General features: G+C 39.4%; 1 protein-coding gene across 2 annotated transcripts in view; it reads left to right on the plus strand.

Annotated features, from left to right (window-relative positions):
• The first annotated feature begins 99 nt into the window (after positions 1 to 99).
• Positions 100 to 19,158, plus strand: part of LITAF (lipopolysaccharide induced TNF factor) — a 102,569-nt gene continuing 83,510 nt past the window's right edge. The window contains exons 1-2 of one of the 2 annotated variants that reach the window (XM_026061843.1): positions 100 to 392; positions 2,965 to 3,055. In XM_026061843.1, the coding sequence (XP_025917628.1) occupies positions 2,978 to 3,055 (78 nt within the window). In that variant the 5' untranslated portion in view covers positions 100 to 392; positions 2,965 to 2,977. Of the gene's footprint in view, positions 393 to 2,964; positions 3,056 to 17,302; positions 17,400 to 19,158 lie in introns of those variants that run through there. The other variant, XM_026061841.1, reaches the window with a different exon arrangement.

A 19,158-nucleotide genomic window follows, 5' to 3' on the forward strand; every position in this document is an offset into this window, starting at 1 on the left:
GGGGCCGCGCGAGGCGGGCGGCGGGACGTTGGCGGCGGCGGGCGGAGGCTGCCCAGCCCCGAGGGGGCGAAGCTGAGGTAAAATGAGCAGCCCCGCGGAGCCGCCGAGGCCGAGGGCCCCGAGCCCCAGCGCTCCCGGCTGCGCCGCGTGTGCGCAACCCGCTCTGTCAGAGCCGGGAAGCGGCGCTGCCGCGACCCCCCTGGCAGCGGCGCGCCGGGCTGCACCGAGGCCTCTGCAGCAGAGCCCAGGGGCGCCGCCGCGCTAGTTCTGCGCCGACAGCCGCTGGCCGGGCCCAGGCCCTCTTCCTCGGCTCGCCGCACCGGAGCCCAGCCCAGGCAGCCTTAGGGGCCTCGCTGATTCTCGCAGAGGTCATCCCTTCCCAAGCCTGTTCGGTATGACCTCATTCCCATTATCTCCACTATATTTACTGAATCACCCTATGGGGACGTAGTAATGGTGTAACTACATCAGGAAATTGCCCCAAATAGGGTTTCTCCAGCCTTCTGCTGAAGTGATCCTTATGACGTCAGAGCGAGATGACAATGGGGGGTATTCACTTCTCTGCCGTGGTTTAACAGTTGCTGGCAAAACCCATCTCAACTTGTTTGAGAATCCTTTAAAGTCTTAAGAGTTTTCCAGCAAAGGAAGCTTTGAGGGAATAGACTCTGACAGGAGTTCAAAAGTTATCGTGCACTTTGTGCCTACCCAACCACCTGTTTTACAGTATTCAGATCCAGGTCTAATATCATGCGCAGTTTTCTAGTAAGGAAAAGTAATTGTTCCCAGTATTAACACTCTGTCCACTATGGGCTTGTGACAGTCATGAGTGTGTTGTCCCCTTTCCATTCTCATTCAATGACAAGCTAAATATTGCCCAGTACCCAGATGGATACAGCCAACACCTGATCTCTACTCATTTTCATACCTGTCCTGAGACATTTTTGCCGGAAAGCTCTACAGGTTCACTCACACAGTTTGGTGTCTTAGTAGGCCTTCCTAAAATTATGGTCTGGATGGTAATGCTGGACTGCTCCCAAATCCTAATTAGCCAGTCCGGAGCATTAGCAGAGAAGCTATCTTGTACAGACTGCCCTAAGCATGCCTCCTCGTAGTTTTGTTTTTTAAAAGAAAGCACAAGACCAAGCACTGACAGGGGTTTACTTACGCTGTTAATAACTAATGGTCTGGCTGGTCTGACAGAGCAGCGTTGGCCATGACAGTAACTAATCTTTCTGTCAGGTGAACAGACGCAGAGGTAGGCTCTGGGGGCAGTGCTTTAATAAGATGTTTAAATCCCGTTTAGATACTTGAATCTCTGCGGAGATGCCTGTTTTATGTACGTAATGACAAATGTACACTTCACTGTATGATATGAGTATCCTAATAAAAAGACATCCACTTTAGTGAGAAAGGTCATGCCCTTTTGTACAAAAGTTGTGAATGCAATTATGGTAGAGCTGACTGGTAAAAGGCATCCACTAATAGTACAGCTCTAAGCCTTAAGAGAAGCCCAGCAATCTCTTTTAGCATAATTTGAAAACTTTTTGTCCTTGAAGGACTTTTTTTAGTGATTTGTAACCCAAATTTAGTAAATCACACAGAGAACAAAGCAGATTCATTCACATCAGTTTCTTATCTTTGCTAATGGGCTGCTTGATCTGTGCAGAATTATAGCATGAGAAATTTCCAGTCTGCTATGACGAAAGTACAGGGCTATTAATCCTTCAGAACTGCTTAAAACCTTCTCCTCTTACTTTGTCACTCCACCTCTCCCCAATTAATGCTCAAGGTTTATAGCTAGGACAGGGCTCTAGGAACCGCTGATCCTCACAGCTGGAGAGCACAAAGAACCCCATTTAATATTTTACAGGGAACTTGTGAAGCATACTGGCAGACTCAGTTAAGGCAATCAAGTAGCATGCTCTTCAGCTGTGCTAGTAATGAGAAACTGAGTTTCCTCTAGTTCATTTACTATTGTGCCTTACCTATGCACAAGTAATTAAAAACTATGAACACACAGCCTGCTAGTGTAGGAAATAGTTTTCTCTTCCCAGCAAACAATATTAAAAATTTGTCTATAAGATGAAATATTTTCAATATTCATATCTTATGCAAACAGATTGAACAATTTTCTGAATTTTATACCATCATTTAAAGCATACCCTCCTGCTTTGACACTTTGATATCACAGCACTCAACAATTTAAACCATTACATATACTTATTGACCTCACTGCGAATTATATACAGAAGAATTCCAGTGCCAGCTATAATCATTGTCACAGTCAACCTGATCTTTTTGCTAGAGCTAATCTTACCCCTAACATTGTTTCTAGCAATGCTGATTTTAAGTGTTACTAATTATAGGAATTCTTTTGTTTCTCTTCAGGGACTATACCACTGTTAGAGAAATTCATGATTAGATTAAGATTTACCTGTATTTTATTTTGTTAGAGATAAATTGTTTCTACTGTTGCAAATTCATATCATGTCTCTCAACTTCAGATAGTTAACATAGACATTTTAAACCTACTTCTTTCAGAGTTTCCTTCCGTTGGTTACACTCTCTACGTATATTCTTTGTATTTCCTTTAGCTATTGGATTTTGAATGGCTGCTGTCAGTGCTTGTTCCTTTAATTAGGGACAGACATTGTGTTACTTCTGAAGTGGTAGCTGGCAAAATAAAACACTCTTACTTCCTCCATTCCCTCTTGGAAAGGCAACAGATGTGCTTTCACTGGATCTATGGTACCTGTTCAATTTTCTGACATTTTGTAGCTCTCTTTGGTGCAAAATGTCTTTAGCAATCGTTTTTGCGCTCTAGAAAGTACAAAAGGGAGACAGACTATTCCATAGAGCATTTTCTCATGTGTCTTTAAGCCTATAAGGGTTTCTTAAAGAGGTCAAAATGCAACTATCTCTATTCAAGGAGATATAAGTGACAACTTACACCTTTATTTACAGGCCACTGGAGAGCATGCTTGTGATTACAGTAAATCACATGTATCAAGAAGAAAAGGGGACCAAACCTGAATCCCTCCAGGAGCTTGGGCAGGTAATTTTTATCCTTTATTTCACCTGTCAGAAGGGAATGGAATCCAGCTCTGTACCTGGAAAGAAATAAAAGTATATGAAGAGTCTGTTCAGATCACTGTTTAATTTTCAAATACAAAACTCACAGAGTAATACTACAGTTAGACTTGTTTCCTTCACCAGGGCAGACTGTGTTCTTGCACCCTTCTGCTATGAAAACCTACCAGTTTCCCATATTGCTGTGCCTGAGAAAGCATCTGCTGCTTTTTATAATCAGTCACTAATGAGGCTGGGCTCCCCACAGCTCTTACTGTGGCTGAAAGTTCCAGGTTTGTTGTTGTTTTTAACCATTCTGCTGTTTAATACACAACGTATTGGTTGGCCTCTTCAGTATATTAAAAAGTTGGCTGTTTTTGCTGTGGCTTGTCCACTAAACTGGGGACATTTTTTTTCATGTCTGCAAAGCTAAAGCTATTCAGTGACATGTTGTTATTGCAGCTTTAGTGCAGGAGATAGCAAGTGAATAAACTCCGAGGCTAAAAGCTGAGTAGTGAAGGAACTGACAGTTTTCTAGGAAAGAAAGAAGGATAATGAGATTGTCACAGGTTCAACTAATATCAAGATTTTAGGTTCTGCAGGGTGTTTGCTATTCAGTGACTGGTGAGTGAAGGCAATTGATGTTCCTGAGAATATGAGAATGAGCATGTCTGTTGTTTTATTTTTGCTAGTGATCAGTATAGTCATTACAAAATAAGATCACTGGTTATCCTTTGCAGTCTTGAATATCCATTTGTATTTTTATTTGTATTTGTAGTCCCATGTCCACACTGTATCTTACTCTCATTTTGTTATGATTTAAAGTATAAAAGGATTTTTAAGATTGGTATGAGAATAGACTCACTATATATCTGAGTAGTAAAATCAATTCTCTTCAGCATTAATTCCACCTTCAGGAATACCCACCGTATTTACTTAAAGTTCTCAGAAGATAGTTCTTATGTCACAGCAGTAAAGGCAATTTTTAATTCTTGTATTCTATTTAGTGTTGTAAGTGGTTCTTCATGATAATAACAGACTGTGAATCATACTTAAAACAGCCAGGAAGAAAGGATTGTTTAAAACCCATTTGAGCATAAGCTTAGCTGCAGGCTTCAGAAGGTTGAAGCCCTTTTTGGCATAGAATCTAAGTGGGGACAAGAAGTGTTTCTGCTTGCATGCCTTGCCTTCTGACTTGAAAGAGCAATGTATGTAATTACACAGAGGATAATTAAAAAGGTGAAAACAGTGCTATACATCTCATTGACACAGAAAAGCCTCATCTTTGTTTTGCTACCACACAGCTACCTCCTGTTCGTTTAGATTCTAGTGCCTCAAAATATGCAGAAAGAGAAACTTCTTGTCTTTTGCTATGTTGGAGCATCTTTGTCCCATGCTTTGGAGTCTGGTTTTGCATCTTAAGGCTGATAAACAAGGTACAAAGACATTTGTACTTCGGCATTTCCTTTCTGCAGCAGTTATTCATAAAGCTTTATGTCAGATGTATGAAGCCTACCAAGAGGAGGCCACCATCTCAGACTCACTCACTATATCTTGGTGTATATAGACAGTTTGCCATCATTCCAGGCTATTACTCTGAATCAAAAAATTATTTTAAATATGACATCATATGGGTTTTAGGGAAATAAAATACTGCTTTGTAGTTAGGCTGCAGGAAATGTCTGTAGTAGATATGAGAGGTGACAGATTCCTAACTGAAAGATCCGTGAGTGTAATAAACTTTTCACTTTGCAAGAACAGTGTTAGCTTGATACTACAGGTAACTGTGTTATATTGAAAAATATATTCTTCCATATACATTTGGAAACCAGGTCTGTGAGCAGGAGAGTCTTTCAGCATTTTCTTCAGTTTAATTTAACCACAAAGACATATGCAACAAAGCTATTCCCTGTTCCAAGACTGGAGGCAGAGCCCGTAAGTTTTTATTTTAGTTCCTTTCCATCATCCTTGGAAGAAGACCATATATTTTATGTTCTTGTAGTAGCAGCCTTTACCCCTTCTTGATAAACCTGGCACCTTCCTAGTATCTTCTGTCATCAACAGTGCAGCCCAGATTATGCTTTTACTCTGACAAGGCAATCCCTTTTTTTGTAGGAGAACCAGCCTGCAATCAGCTTCTGACTTGTTTCTTAGTGTGAAAGTGAAGGACTGCAAAAATGGGTATGATAAGATCAGCAGGAGTTTGGTCTTCATGGCCTGCATAGTTTTACTGAGTATCTCCTTCTTCCTTCTGGGTATAAAAAAATCCAATTGTAAAGCAATCCACAACCTGTGAAACACGAGACAGGAATATTGCCTGAGAACAATCAGAAAATTTAACATAGGCAATATTTCTTATATGAGGTAGCTATTTTATCTATTAGTAGGAAAGACTGTTAAACACAATGGTATGATTATGATTAACTATTTTAGTTACAATGAAGATATGCAGATTAATTTCCTGAATATCAGCAATTACTCACTATACTAGAAGCTGAGCCACTGGCTGTTCTGCCACTGTTTGTGCAAAGGCCTTCATTCTTCTTTCTTTTAATTCCCACAACTTAGTCTTTCCGTGCCTGTCTGCTCTTCCCTTTACTCCCATATGACTTTTATTACGTGATAACTATCGCTTGTGTTCTGTAACCAGGTTAGATAGGGGTAGGAGGGACTTTGGGGAGCGGTTTAAAGGGAGGTTAGTGGTAGCGGCTGATGCACAGGTCACTGTATAGAGGACCACATCACTTGAAGGAAGTCAGAAAGCTGCAAGGCCACTGTAGTTCAGGGTGTGACTCTAGGGAGAGGGAGCTGCTGTGCTGTAGTAACCCGCACATGCAAATCCTGGGGGTAGAGGGGGTTTGAAGACAAAGGAATTCAAGGTGTTAACTCTGTATGGTAAATGGTGCACAAGAAATGTATGTTTGTGCTTGACTGTTTTGCAAGTCAAATTTTACATCCTCATTGCATCAGCTAGAAGCTTTACTCAAGCAGTGCCAGCTCCCCCCAAAGTTCAGGGAAGGCAGAGTTCTGAGGGCCTGTGATTCAGGCCTTTGATCTGTGGACAAGGAGCAGAACAGTTAACTCAGCTTTTATAGAATTCTATTTTTATATCTTTTTCTTGTAATAAATATGGGTTAAGTTGTATATGTCAAAAGTTCAATGTAAATTTGATTTTTACAATGTTTTTGTTTTGAATAGCTTTATTTTAGAAAATCCGTTGTTGCAGTAGAATTAATGCAGTGGTAAGGCTGTTCCCTACAAAACAGTTTACAGTAGCTGTCAGCATCAAATGTTTTCTAGGCACTACATTTGCCGCCTAGCAACCATGCTAGGGTAATCTTGCTGCAAGTCATCCATGAGTGCAGTCCTGTCCTGTCAGATAAAGGCACTGTGCTGCAGGATTACCCACAAGACGTTAGCCATTAACGATAAGATATCTTTCTCACAATACTAAGTGCCTTCCAGTGCATATTCCACAGGATGAACGCTCAAGACTTTGAAATAGCATTGCATTTCATTTTTTTCTCTAGAATAAAAACTAAAAGTATTCCTTACAGTGAGATCTCCAATCAGCAGTTATTACCTGAAATGCTACTTTTGTAGAAAATATTTGAATTTTTTCTCCCCGTGTTTCAGGATTCCAAAACTGAAAGTGCACATTCGGTGAAGCTGATACTAATTGCTGTAAGAAATCAGATCACTTTATTACATTGAAACCTCTGTTATACTTTAAAAACAATGAAGACATTGATTTTATTCCTGTTTATTTCCTAGGTAGCTCTTGTACCCTGTCTGAATATGTGCTCTCCATTTTAGAGAATTCCATGTCACTTGAAGAGGCTCATCTACACTTGACTTTCCTTTTAATTTTCTCTGCTATTATTAGTTGTTGCTACTATATGAGTATAAAGTAGCAGGATAATCTGGACCTCTTTAGAGTGAGACACAGTGGTTGTTATCATGCTAGCAGCTGACCTACGGCTCTGGCCGAATGCTGGCAAAAGCAATATGCTGTACTGGGCCTCAAAGCATATCGGAAATTGAATAATAGACCATAAGGTGAATGGTGCTGCTGGAGAGAGCAGAAATTTATGAATGCAGGTAAGTTCTTTTAATTCCTTTTGGCCTGTAACGAATCAGGAGCTCTGTGGTGATATTAGCAGGGAAACAGAGAACAGGGAATCTGAAGTACTAGAAAGATGCTTCAAAAAGTTAAAGAGACAGTGGAGAGAGTGGGAGACAGTGACATTTGGCACCATCCCAGCAACTTGTGCAGACATCCCAAGCATGATAATCCCTTTCCGTTTGACTTGTTGAGGCGTCATAACTATGGCAAGATTGTGAATGTAACTTCAGATGGGGTATAGGATGTTGGATATGAAGTGATTCTGGAAACAGTCTGTTGGCACTAAGTGCATGTTTTTGGAACAGAAAAAACAACAAACCTTGTATGTGTTCAAATATGAAAGATGTTACCATGTTGAATTTTACATATGTCAATAGTTATATTTGTGAACAGTTTTGCTTTATGCAGTGTATGGTTTCCCATAGAGCTTATTTCTCATCAGATGTCTGGGTGGAGCTGTGATCAGTGTGGTTACTTGTGTCTTGTGTTTCCATTTTAAGTAATATAAGGTTATTTCTGTTTGCTGGAGTGTAGATAGATACCAGATAAGCTGCATGCCAACATATATGGCTTAGACTGTATTAGTTGCCTAGATTGCTTTTCAGTCTTTTATTCAGATTGCTAATATTTACTAAAACCTAGATAGTAGTGCAGAACACCTTCAGTCAATTGTTGTTCATGTGTCTGTTACAAGGATGGATTTAACCTGGCTATGACTCTTGAATGAGATAGTGGACAAATCTAAATTAACAACTTTGATGGAGTGGGTTTTCCTGCCTGCTATGATGCAGACAGGCCTGAAGTGGTCTGTTACCATGGTTCCTCTGGTATATGACCAAGTAATGTGGTTTCTGATTAATAGGACATTATTTACTAAATACAGATCAACAGCTGTAGCAGAGAGATCCAGAATTGCTCAGATGGCTGATAGGAATGAAGTGTAGGTAGAGGTCAAAAGACTAGAGAATGTGAGTGTGAACTCCAGACTGGCAAGCAATGTAGTTCAGAGTTCAGAAAAGCCCAAAAGAAACTACGGGGAAATCTGTATTATACAGCTCTTCAGCCATTCTAATGCTATTAGATTTTTTTTTAAACAAACAAAAACAAGTACTGTTTGGAATAGAAATCAATATATTATCTAGAGACACTTAGGAGTCTAATGGTTTTACATTTAGTACTTAAACTAGCAGCAGAACTGTCAGCCAGACTCTGACAGGCAGTTGTAAAAAGAATCAAATTGGAAGTGACACAAAAGATTATCACAGACCCAACACAGCACTTAGACCAGGATTCCAGCTAATTTCAAGACACTAGAAAGCCTCCTAGACACAACTGATCTCTTCCTTTTTACAGTGCTGGGCAGAAATGTAAACAGATCAGACCAGTTTCTTACTGCTGAGTTAATACAAAAAAACCTTGCAAGTGGAAATCTGACATCCCGACTGTCACCTGTAGATATCCTCAGTATAGATGTGCCAAGAATAGGAAAGTGCTTGTTGTGAGATAGGAAGGTACTAGACAAGGCAGTTAGGGCATATCAAGTCACAGACAGCTAGGCCTACTGAATCTGCTTTTTCTGTTAGTCTCTTTTACGCTCAGACTCCTAATGGTTCCTAGTCCTCCATAGTTAACTACATCATCCTGCCTGTTGTACTCATGGGGGCTTGAGAGTGCACCAGTACCAGCCCTAGTCTTGTTATGTATGGTCAGGCCATATCAAGTGCTTCCAAGTGCTGCCTGTCTTGCAGTTAGAATGAGCTCGTCTATGATAGGGTGCTCAGGAAAACTAAATGTACAAAGTTAATGTGCATTGATTTGTTTCAGCTCAGTCTTCCATCAAAGGCATATCCTCGGGCCCTGTCAGGTTGAGGGCCTATGCATTAGACTCATGCAACTGAACCACCTCAAAGTTTTAAGTAGAACTTGTGTGTTCCTCCCTGTCCTGTCAAGCTGGGTATAATCACTAGAGGCTAAGAGGGAACAGAATGGCAAGTAAGGGAGAACAACAAGGGCCAGCCTTCCGGATGGCCATTGTCTTCTCTGCTGGGCTTTTAATCTTTCCTTTCTTCTGTGGTAATAAGTCATTCTGAGTCACTTTGATAACGTGTAACATTCACAGTATTGGGATCCTAGAGTGCTGGGCATCAGAACAAATCCTGTAGCCCTCTGACCAGGTAGACAGCACACTCCATTTGACATTCTGCCAAATGTCTGCCAAAGGTAGTCCTTCATCAATGACTTGCAGAGGAAGAATCATTCAGTTGCACCAGTAGGAAAATTAAGTTCTCTGACCTTGCCCTGTTTTCTCAGAGCTATAATGTTCACTTATCAGCCTTTTCCTGCTTTGGTTTTCTAACCCAGATGAATCCTCCTTAACCTTGCATAAAAATAACACTCATTGCTCCTCAGCAGGGACTACTGCTCAGTATATATTGATATATATATGTATTGCAACCTCCTCTGCATGTCATGTCACATTCAGCCATACTGTGTGTTAGTGCTTACACATCCAAGGAGATTAAAGTATCTGTTACACGAGTACATGGTCTGAAGTAAAGAGAAGTAAAGTTTAAAGAACTGATCTATTAGTAGCAGTGGTCCAGTCCCAAAATAATAAACCACTGATGCCATTTTCTTCTGATTAGGCAGAAGTCACATTAGATACCTTCTGATCATTTGAATCCTGAGTGTCTTTATTAATTAATACTATATTAATTTAATGTATCTATAACTGTCTTTCTCAAAAAGCCCTGAATAGTAGAAATGCCTCCAGGAGTATTCAGTGTGTAGTATTCAAGTTTAATACAGTAAGCGACCAGAAGAGAGTGTAGCAAATACATCATTCATGGTTTTTTACCTGTGAACTGTAGCTAGCTCCTAATAATGTTAATAATACCAAGATGATGTTTTGGGTTCAAGTTGTTCAGAAACTGTCATGGAATTTTGCTGCAATAATTATTTGTTATCAAACAGGAAATATGTACCTGCACGTACCTAGGAACATAGGGAAGGGAAGAAGACAAGATTTTTTATGTTAGATAATGTCATTTTGATATTAATTATTCCTTTTTTATTGAAGATCGTTTATTGGGGGGGGTAAATAGAGAGGGGAAAACTGCATTGCTTGTTTTTAATAAGGACCAAATAGAAATAATGAGAACAAACAAGCTAATTAGCTTTAGGCTAAACTTGTTAACACTTGTGAATGGGGTTGTATAACACAGTTGTTTGGACAGCCAGAGGCTAAATTTTGATGACTCGAGTTCCTTTCCAGTAGTAGTTTCTTAATTTTTGTTGCTCAGATTTTCCGTTTGTCTTTCAGACTGAAGTAATGAACTGCTTTTGGAATATAATACAACAATTTTTCTGAACTTTTGCTCTAAAATGTAAAATAAACTCAAATTGCACTTATATTAGGAAAGCTTTCTATACAACCTTTATTTACCTAAAAAAATACCTCATCTTCTCTGTGAGAAAGCTGATTTCTTCAGTGTAAGATTTTTCACTGTTTTACAAGCAAGAAAGATACTAATTGCAGAAAACTAGCAATACTGTTTTTACATCTTGCTATTCCAGATGAAAATGATTATGTTGGTTATGCCATTATGTATTATCCTGCCCCAGTGTCTCCAAATTCTATCCTGCTCAGAGAGAGATCTCATATCTAACATTTATCTGGAAATTCTTATCTTACATATATGCAACCAGAATAGTTTTCTTGACTGATAGTCATCAATCTCTACTGTGTTAATGATGTGTAACAGGTGTAGCCCTGTTTAAGGCTACAGTCACAACATTTCTCACACGATAGGCAGATTTGGGCCTAGAAAATAGTTGGAGGGTAACCCTTCTGAAGAAAAAAAAGAGTTGCAACAAATCACTGCTGTCAAATGTCACTGCTAGCCTAATAAGCAATGAAACTGTTTCCCCTACTTGTCTGTTTCAGTCATGTTTTCTTGCATCATGATCAAAGATCTCACCAGAATCTATGCAGGGATGTGTTGGCATGGTCTGGTAACCTTTACAAAGTCTATTTGTTTGTTCTTTAAGCTGAGTTTCTTTGCATTGGTTCCCTTCTCTGCAGACCGATATGTTCCTGGCAGAAACACTTCTGTTCCAATACAGGCTGGTTGCATTCCCTGGAATAATCTGACTTTTTTCCTTGTAAACAATTTTGCATGTGTCAGAAAGGTGAGAAAAGTGAAATCTTTGCCTGCACTGTTTTTAACTGAAACAGTGATTATCACACTTTCTGAAGGCTAACAGCAGGATTGTGAAAACTCTTCACATGTTCTGGTAGGTGTCAAGATTAAATTTTCCTTTTTTTTTTTTGTTAATGTGTGAATACAGTTGGAGTGGAAACAGCACCTCCTGCTTGCCATTAGCTGTGTACAGTAGGCCTTGGTGCAGTTCCTGCCTAGCAGCCAAACAACATTACATTGCTACCACAAAATATTAACAGTTCCCAGTCACATTCAGGCTGTGTTAAAACAAAACAATTATATTCACTTATTTTTCAAAGCTAGCAGTGCAATGGACTGAGTTGAGCCAGGCACATCCTGTGTTCACAGTAAAAATTGGCAGAGCAGTGGGTTTTGGCACCAGCTGAACAGTACTTGGACTCTGCATTCAAACTCTCTTTTCTGTGAGCATCAGAATGCAGTTCTACCATAATTAGCTGACTCAGCCCTAGAATTAGGCAGAATACTGTATTTTTTCAGCCAACCTATGTGTTTGGTTTTTTTTCTTTTTTTAGAATCCCCCTTTCTGTTATATTGGGTGACTATTGATAGTGTATATAGTTGTTGGATTCTGAGTTCTTTTGTCTGCTTTCCTCCAAACCTAACACTTCATTTAAGCAAGAACAGATCACATCATTTGTATTCTGACTGCATAAAACACAGCCGTGTGAAAATAAACACCACCACCTGTCTCTGTCTGCATAGGAGCAGCCAGTGACAGAAACTGTGACCCACACTCTTATGTCAGCTAATTTACTGTAGTAAAAAGTACTGTAGAAAAGGCAAATCAGTAAATGGAAGTCATGTGAGATCTTTCAGTGAAGACTGCATTTAAAGTCAGCTGGTATAAAGCTGTTTTTTTTTTTCCTTTCTTCTTTTCTTTTTCCCTTTCCTTAGCCAGAGCTTCTGCTGTGACTTTATGAGGCTATAGGGATGGTACCCATGCAAACACTAGAAAGGAGTCCAAGTGTGTTTAACTGAGAGCAGTGGCTTTTTTACTCACCCAGTTTTGCATCTTTCAGGCCACTGCTTGCTTTCATTCAGCATGGTTTCCTGCAAGTAAAGATGCTTTGACATGATACTTCTTTAGATGGCATGTGCAGTCTTCTACAAATCACAACTGCAAATTGAGAGCTTGGAGCTATGTTTAAGCAAAGAGACAGGAAAGAGATTCCTCAGCAGCATAGAAGAGTCAGCTTTAAACACTTACCTAGGAACACTTTGCAGTGCTAGTTAGCTGGCTGATATGCAAACTTGGCTTTGCAACTTTTGGAAACTGAGCTGGTATGGCTCTACATCTCTACAGAGATAGCTCTATAGCATGCTGTGTAAAACAGCTTATGTTTATAATACAAAGCACCAGTATAAAATGTAGACATGCTTTTACTGTCCTTGGAGTTAGAATTATCCGGCTTAGAAGGGACCTCAGGAAGTCATCTAGACAGGCTCAGTGTTGAATTCAGACTAGGTTGCTCAGGGCTTTGTTCATTTCAGTCTTGAAAATCTCCAGGGATGGAGATCCCACATCATATCTGGGTGTTGTGTTACAATATTTGACTGTCATCATAGTGAAGAATTTTTTATGTAAGTCAAGCTGGAAGGCTCCCATGTTTCAATTTTTTTACCAGTGTTTATTGTCTTGCTGCAGTGCACCTCTGTAAAGAGCCTGGCTCTATCTTTGATAACTTCCTTTTAGATTTTGGAAGGCTGCTTTTGGCCCCCGCCTAAGCCTTCTCTGGACTAAAAACACCCAGCCCCTTAGTCTCTCCTCATAGGGCATCTGCCGCAGCCATTTTCATGGCCCTCTGCAGAACTTGCTCAAGTTTATCAATGCCTTTCTTGGACTGGAGGGGATGTCAAAACAGGATACAGTATTCCTCATGTCCTCTAACAAGCGCTTAGTAAAGGAGAAAAATCACTTCCCTCTACCTATTTGCTGTACTCCTGTTGATAGAGGCCAGGATGTTGTTAGCCTTCATTGGTGCCAGGGTGCACTGGTGACTCACATTTAGCTTCCTGTAGCACCCCATGTCCTTTTCAGCAGAGCTGCTTCTCTGCAGTCAGTGTCTATTCTGTACCAGTGCAGGGGCATAGTCCGACCCACGTGCAGGGCTTTCCATTTGTCCTTGTTGAATTTCACGGTGGTACTGTTGGCCCGTTCCTCCAGGGTGTCTAGGGCCTTGTGAATGGCAGCCCAGCCCTTGAGCGTATCAGCTGCACCTCTGACATCAGTGTCATCTGCAGACTTGCTGTTGAGGGCTCATTCCATCTCTTCCTCCAGGTCATTGATAAAGATATTAAACTGGACAGGTCCTGACCCCTGAGGAACTCCACTTGTAACCAGCCCTCAGGTAGACTATAAACTGTTAATCCCCTCCCTTTGAGCCTGACACTTCAGCCTGAGACAATTCTGAGACAAAACTTCTTTTTGTGTGGATGCAGCCCTGCTCTACTCATGGTGCCTGTGTGGCTGTACAGACTGGGACGTCCAGTAATAGATGGTCTAGAGCATGCAGAAATCATGTGGCAGCACTGGACTGTGGAGGATCCCCTGACCCCTCTCTTCTCCAGTAAATCTACTCCTGGTACTATTTTGGTGTCCCTGTGAAAGTTTTACAGTCCTATGAAATAAAGTCTTAGCAGATGTTTTATTGCCACCAACTTACTGTTTGAAACTTGAATTGTTCTACTTGCTGATGTTTTCAATGTCTCATATCAACTTTAATGAAACTGCATTTCTTGAAAGAAGTGTCAGACTCATTGAGGTAAGCAAGGAATCATTTTTATTGTTTGTACATTAAACACATACCACCACTGCATGTGAAGTTTAAGAAGGTGCTATATATAAATTTTTAAGAAATTTCATTGTAGAGGAAACATGCTCAACAATGTATAAAAAATGTCCATTTCTATATATAGGTGTCAATTGGTTGGAAGATGTTAGGTTTATAATTTGCCCTTTTTGCAGCTCTCTAACTTTGATGATTTCTCTGCAACAATGAGTTTGCCTTTCCCTTTTAATAGGCATTGACGAGCCTTTTTTTTTTAAAAAAAGAGCTGTAATTAGGGCATCAAATTACTAGATACATTTATATCAGAATCAGAGATCAAGAACTTGGCAGCTTAAGTCCATCTGGGCTCTTAGCTTTTCTGGTTGTTGCTGAATCAACTGGGGGTACAGCTTTAAAATTGGATCAGCATGCCAACTAGAAGTGGAAACGTTTGTTAGGCTCCTCAGTTGAGGGTACCCCACAAAGAGGCCCAGCTCTTTTAGAAAGTACCCTGTATGATATCTCCTTTTCTGCTGTTGATGTATTGCATGCAAACAGGTTAGCCTAGATTAGGAACTTCCCAGTTTTTGTACAAGATGATTCTGTTTTTTCAAGTGAATATTAGAATACATGCATCAACAGAAAGTGCATAAGCAGCCTGCTACCTATTTGTGACAAATATTTATATTCAAAACTATCCTCAGCATCTGAAGAGTTCTGTCAGCATTTGCTTTGGAAAGCTGTGGTTCCAGCCACAAAAGCTGTTTCAGTGCAGTTCATGTTAAATGTGATCTTAGGAAAAAGAGAGATTTACCAGCTGAGAATGCATTCATTCCTTGTGTTCCTCCTCCAGTATCCTACACAAGAGCAAACTTTGTGGAGAATTTTTGTAGCAGTCCAAATTACACAATAAAACAAAAAGTGTGTGTATAGCTTCGCAAAGCATGCATCTCCTTCTAGTGGTATTCTCAAGGCAGAGTGAAGTGCATAAGTCTGGAAACGGGGCATATTTAGGAGGCTTTCTGAAAATTTAATTTCTGGTGCTGTTACAAGGCTTCTAAATGGGATATACTCCCTGCAGTATGAAACAGCTTGAGGACAGTTAATATGATCAAGAAGATATTTTTGGACTGCGTAGAGCATGCAACAAACAGCAAGACAACCTTTTTGGCAAAATAACGGTTTTTGAACTTGGCGCTTTTATGCAAGTTAATGAGATAATGTTACCTATGTAGCTGTAAAATTTTCTTCTATTTCCTATGCTTAGTGATCAGTGGTTGCAAACTTTGACCCATATTGAAAAGACACAGGTGTTTCTGCATGCCTAATATTACAGTATTTTTTCTGTGCTGCTCCTTTACTCCTCTCCATAGGACAAGACTTTACAGGACAAGTCAATTTGCGATTATGCTAACTGTCTCTTCATTTAGTGTGGATATTGTGTAAAGGAAAATAAACCAAACTTTTTTCAATCTCTGAAAAATGTAACTATAAGAAAAATTTTGTTCAGGGCCAGGATTTGGGCCTTCATTAGGAAATATAACATTTTTATTAATTAACCATTTTTTATTTGAGAAGTTTGACAGGTTAGATAAAGTGCTGTTTCCCTAATACACTAAAAAGAAACTTCCTTGAAGATACCTGTAGCCAACCAATACTTGACCAGATGTGACTTATGACTACAAATATTTTTCCAGCCTTTGAATAAGAGTGATACTTTTCTCCTCTATTGCATTTATTTTCCTGTATAAAGTCTTAATAAAATACAGAGTCATGGTAAAAACTAGAGTTTTTCTGGGAGAGCTTATATTTTAATGCCAGCTGAATTATTTATGTATGTATTTATGTACTTATAGAAATGGAATTGCCATATATTAATATCCTGAAAAGGAATGAATACTGTTTTTTAAACTTACACACGGAGAGATGCAGAAAAACAACAAGTAGTTCATTATAAACCTTTAAATCTTTCTGAGATGAGGTGTTTTCCTAGCTTCTGTTGTAACAGTTCATCTGCCGTATCATTCACTTTTGTTGTTGAAGTAGCAACATAGGATTTATTATAAAAGATAAGTCCATTAAATGTTTTAATTTCCTCAGCTGGAAGATTGAGTCATGTAATTATTCATCTATATGTCTGTAAAGATGCTTTTCCTTTAAGATTAGAAACAGGACTGTGATTAGGATTTTTAGAGAGAAATGTTCCATTAGTTATATATACAAGCCTGGGAAGTGAAACTAGGCAAAGAATTGGTCACTGTATAATAAAACTATTTAACATCTCTGAAGTTGGAATAATGGTCCTGAAGAATAAGAGCAAGGTGTAAGCAAGTATTAAGATAGATTGTGTCTAGCTACAGATATGGACAGAGTTTGCAGTTTCCTTAATGCAGTAAGGCCACAGTCCTCATTTGGATTTACTGAGTTACCGGTTTTCATATCTGAAAGTCTCATTTTATAAGTGTTTCCATTTGTGAGTAATTTAGAAGGCTTGAGGGGGAGATACATTATGAATATAAACAGAAGAGCTGTGTATGTCACATGGCAGGTGACATGTCCTGTCCATTACAACCATTTTAGGTGGTTGTAGTAATCTTCAGTAGCAATAAGTCTTTTATAAAGAGAACTTTACCATGACATGAATGTGTAGAAACCCAGTGTACCCTTAACTTCAGGCACTGGCAAAGAGCGGGGGAAGGCTTATTTCCCCATTCTGCCTTAGTGTGACCTCGGACACAGTCACTGAAGTATTTCATTACCCCACAGATATTTAGGTGCCGAACTGCCACTGAATCTCATGGGTATTATATTTCTGTGCTTTAGTTTTCTGTTTGAAAAATGGAGGCAAGCATATTGCCTCACAGCATGAAAGACTGTGTATGGTGTGACCCATACAAATATAGATGATGACTGGGTTTTTTACATAATATAGCTCAACACTAGATTCCCAGTTGCCACCTCCATAACAGTGAGCTTTTCTCTACTTTGTGCCAGGAGTTGGAGGTGTCCAGTCTTCTCTGTGGAAAGCTTGAGCTCTCTGCTACTGCAGGAACTTGAAATAGCTCAGCTATTTCGAGCTGCCTCTGCACTTCACCAGTGTTTGAAGTGATGACGCACCCAGGAATGAGGGGATGAGAGAGGAGAAGCTATCACAGCGCTAAGTAAAGTGGAGTGCTCTTTGGGATCCACCAGGTACTAGGGTCTGGGAACTGGAACAGAAGCTCACATATCGCTTACCAGACATGTGATACATCTGCTGTTTTTTAGTATATATTTTCAAAACAAACCAAGTTATGCCTGTGAGAGTGACAAGGCCTTGGTGATAACCATTAAGTGGAATTATTTTCCTCTAATCTACAGGACATATGGGATATGAGCATTCTCTATGACCCTTCACAGGCACTTAGGCAACTAGCAAGTTGTTGCTCTCCTTATCTATGGCTTAAATTCTTTTTTGACTTCCTTTCCAGGCCTGCAGTACTGACTGCTTCCTGTACTTGCTTGGAGTTGGCCATTTGCTTGGATTCCTTTTAAGAAAACAAATACAGGGAAAAAAAAGAAAAAAAAAGAGAACATTAATAGCTTACAGGAAGGAGGAGATTCAAACTCCAGTGAAAAGCACGATTAAATAAAGCTAGGTAAAGGGTATGCTCCGCAGGCAAGCTTCCATTACTCATTTGGCATGACTGGAACTAATAAGCAGGTCTGTCCGGGCAGAGCCGAGAGTGGAATCTTGCCTCCATTTTTGGTACCAGAATGCATTTAACAGTTCTTTCTTGTGGGTGTTACCAGAAAAATATCTAAATTTGTATGGGTTGCACCCTGGTTTAGGAATGCTTTTGGATTTATACCAAATTAGTTAGACTCTGTTTGGATGTAAAGACTGAGCCATACCAATTCCTTGCTGATTGTTGCCACTCTTACAACATTTAATACACCTTTAAAACTCAGATTAGTCAATAAATTAAAAGCAAGCTTTTAAATCTCATGATTTTCAAAGAAAGCTGGAAAGGAAGAAAGGAAATCTGTTGGTGCCTGTGGATGAAAGAAAAATTAAAATGGATTATAACTTTTAAAACTCATCGTTTTGCATTTAAACTCTCATGATTTTTCAGCTCTTGCAGTCAGCAATCTTGAGTCTCCTTCTATAATCTGGCTCTAGTGACTGTAACAGCATGCACTCTGGTTTGATTTTAATGGGAGAAGCCTGCACTTTCCATGTGAAAGGTTCTGGGTTGGTTGCTGCTGACCTCTCTATAGGCAGGCAAGATTCATTATATATGGAAATGATTCACAGTCTTTCTGCTTTATTGAGTGTACCAGGTCTTAAATATCTATCTAAAAATAGCTTGTGCAGCATGAACTGTGGGTTGTTTTTTTTTTAATCACTAGCAGACACAGCTTAACACTTCCCCTTTTTCTTTTTTTTTGATGTGCTAAACTTAAAGTAGTTTTAGCTAATTGGCAACTTGGATTTTTCACAAGAGTTTAAGAAAATTTTAATAAAACTATCTTGATCTAAGGAATTGTTAAGCTCTCTAACCTACACAGAAGAGATAATTAATACAAGATATGTGGATCGACTTTCTGGGAAATGGGATTGTAACTCCATGATGCTCTTTGCTACAGGAAGTGTTTAAAATGTATAATGCTTATCTCTCTATACATGCACCATATACTAGTTTGTCCAGGCTTTTTGTCTGCTAAATTAAGCAAATAAGATGATGCTACATGTGACTAAACATGGGGAGATTCAAAAGCAGTAACTTAAAGTATGAGAAATATGGTTTTTTTGTGTGTTTGGAATAAGAATGATGCTGATACCATAGTTGTCTAATATGTGAAAACTGAATTAGAGCCATGTGGGAATCAAGTCAGACTTTTCCACAGTTGTTCATTACTATAACACATAAAATTGCTTAATTTTTCACTTGGGAAGATAATTTTCATG

This window comes from Apteryx rowi, unplaced genomic scaffold, assembly GCF_003343035.1.
Source record: "Apteryx rowi isolate R43461 unplaced genomic scaffold, aptRow1 scaffold_186, whole genome shotgun sequence".
Taxonomy (NCBI): Eukaryota; Metazoa; Chordata; class Aves; order Apterygiformes; family Apterygidae; genus Apteryx; species Apteryx rowi.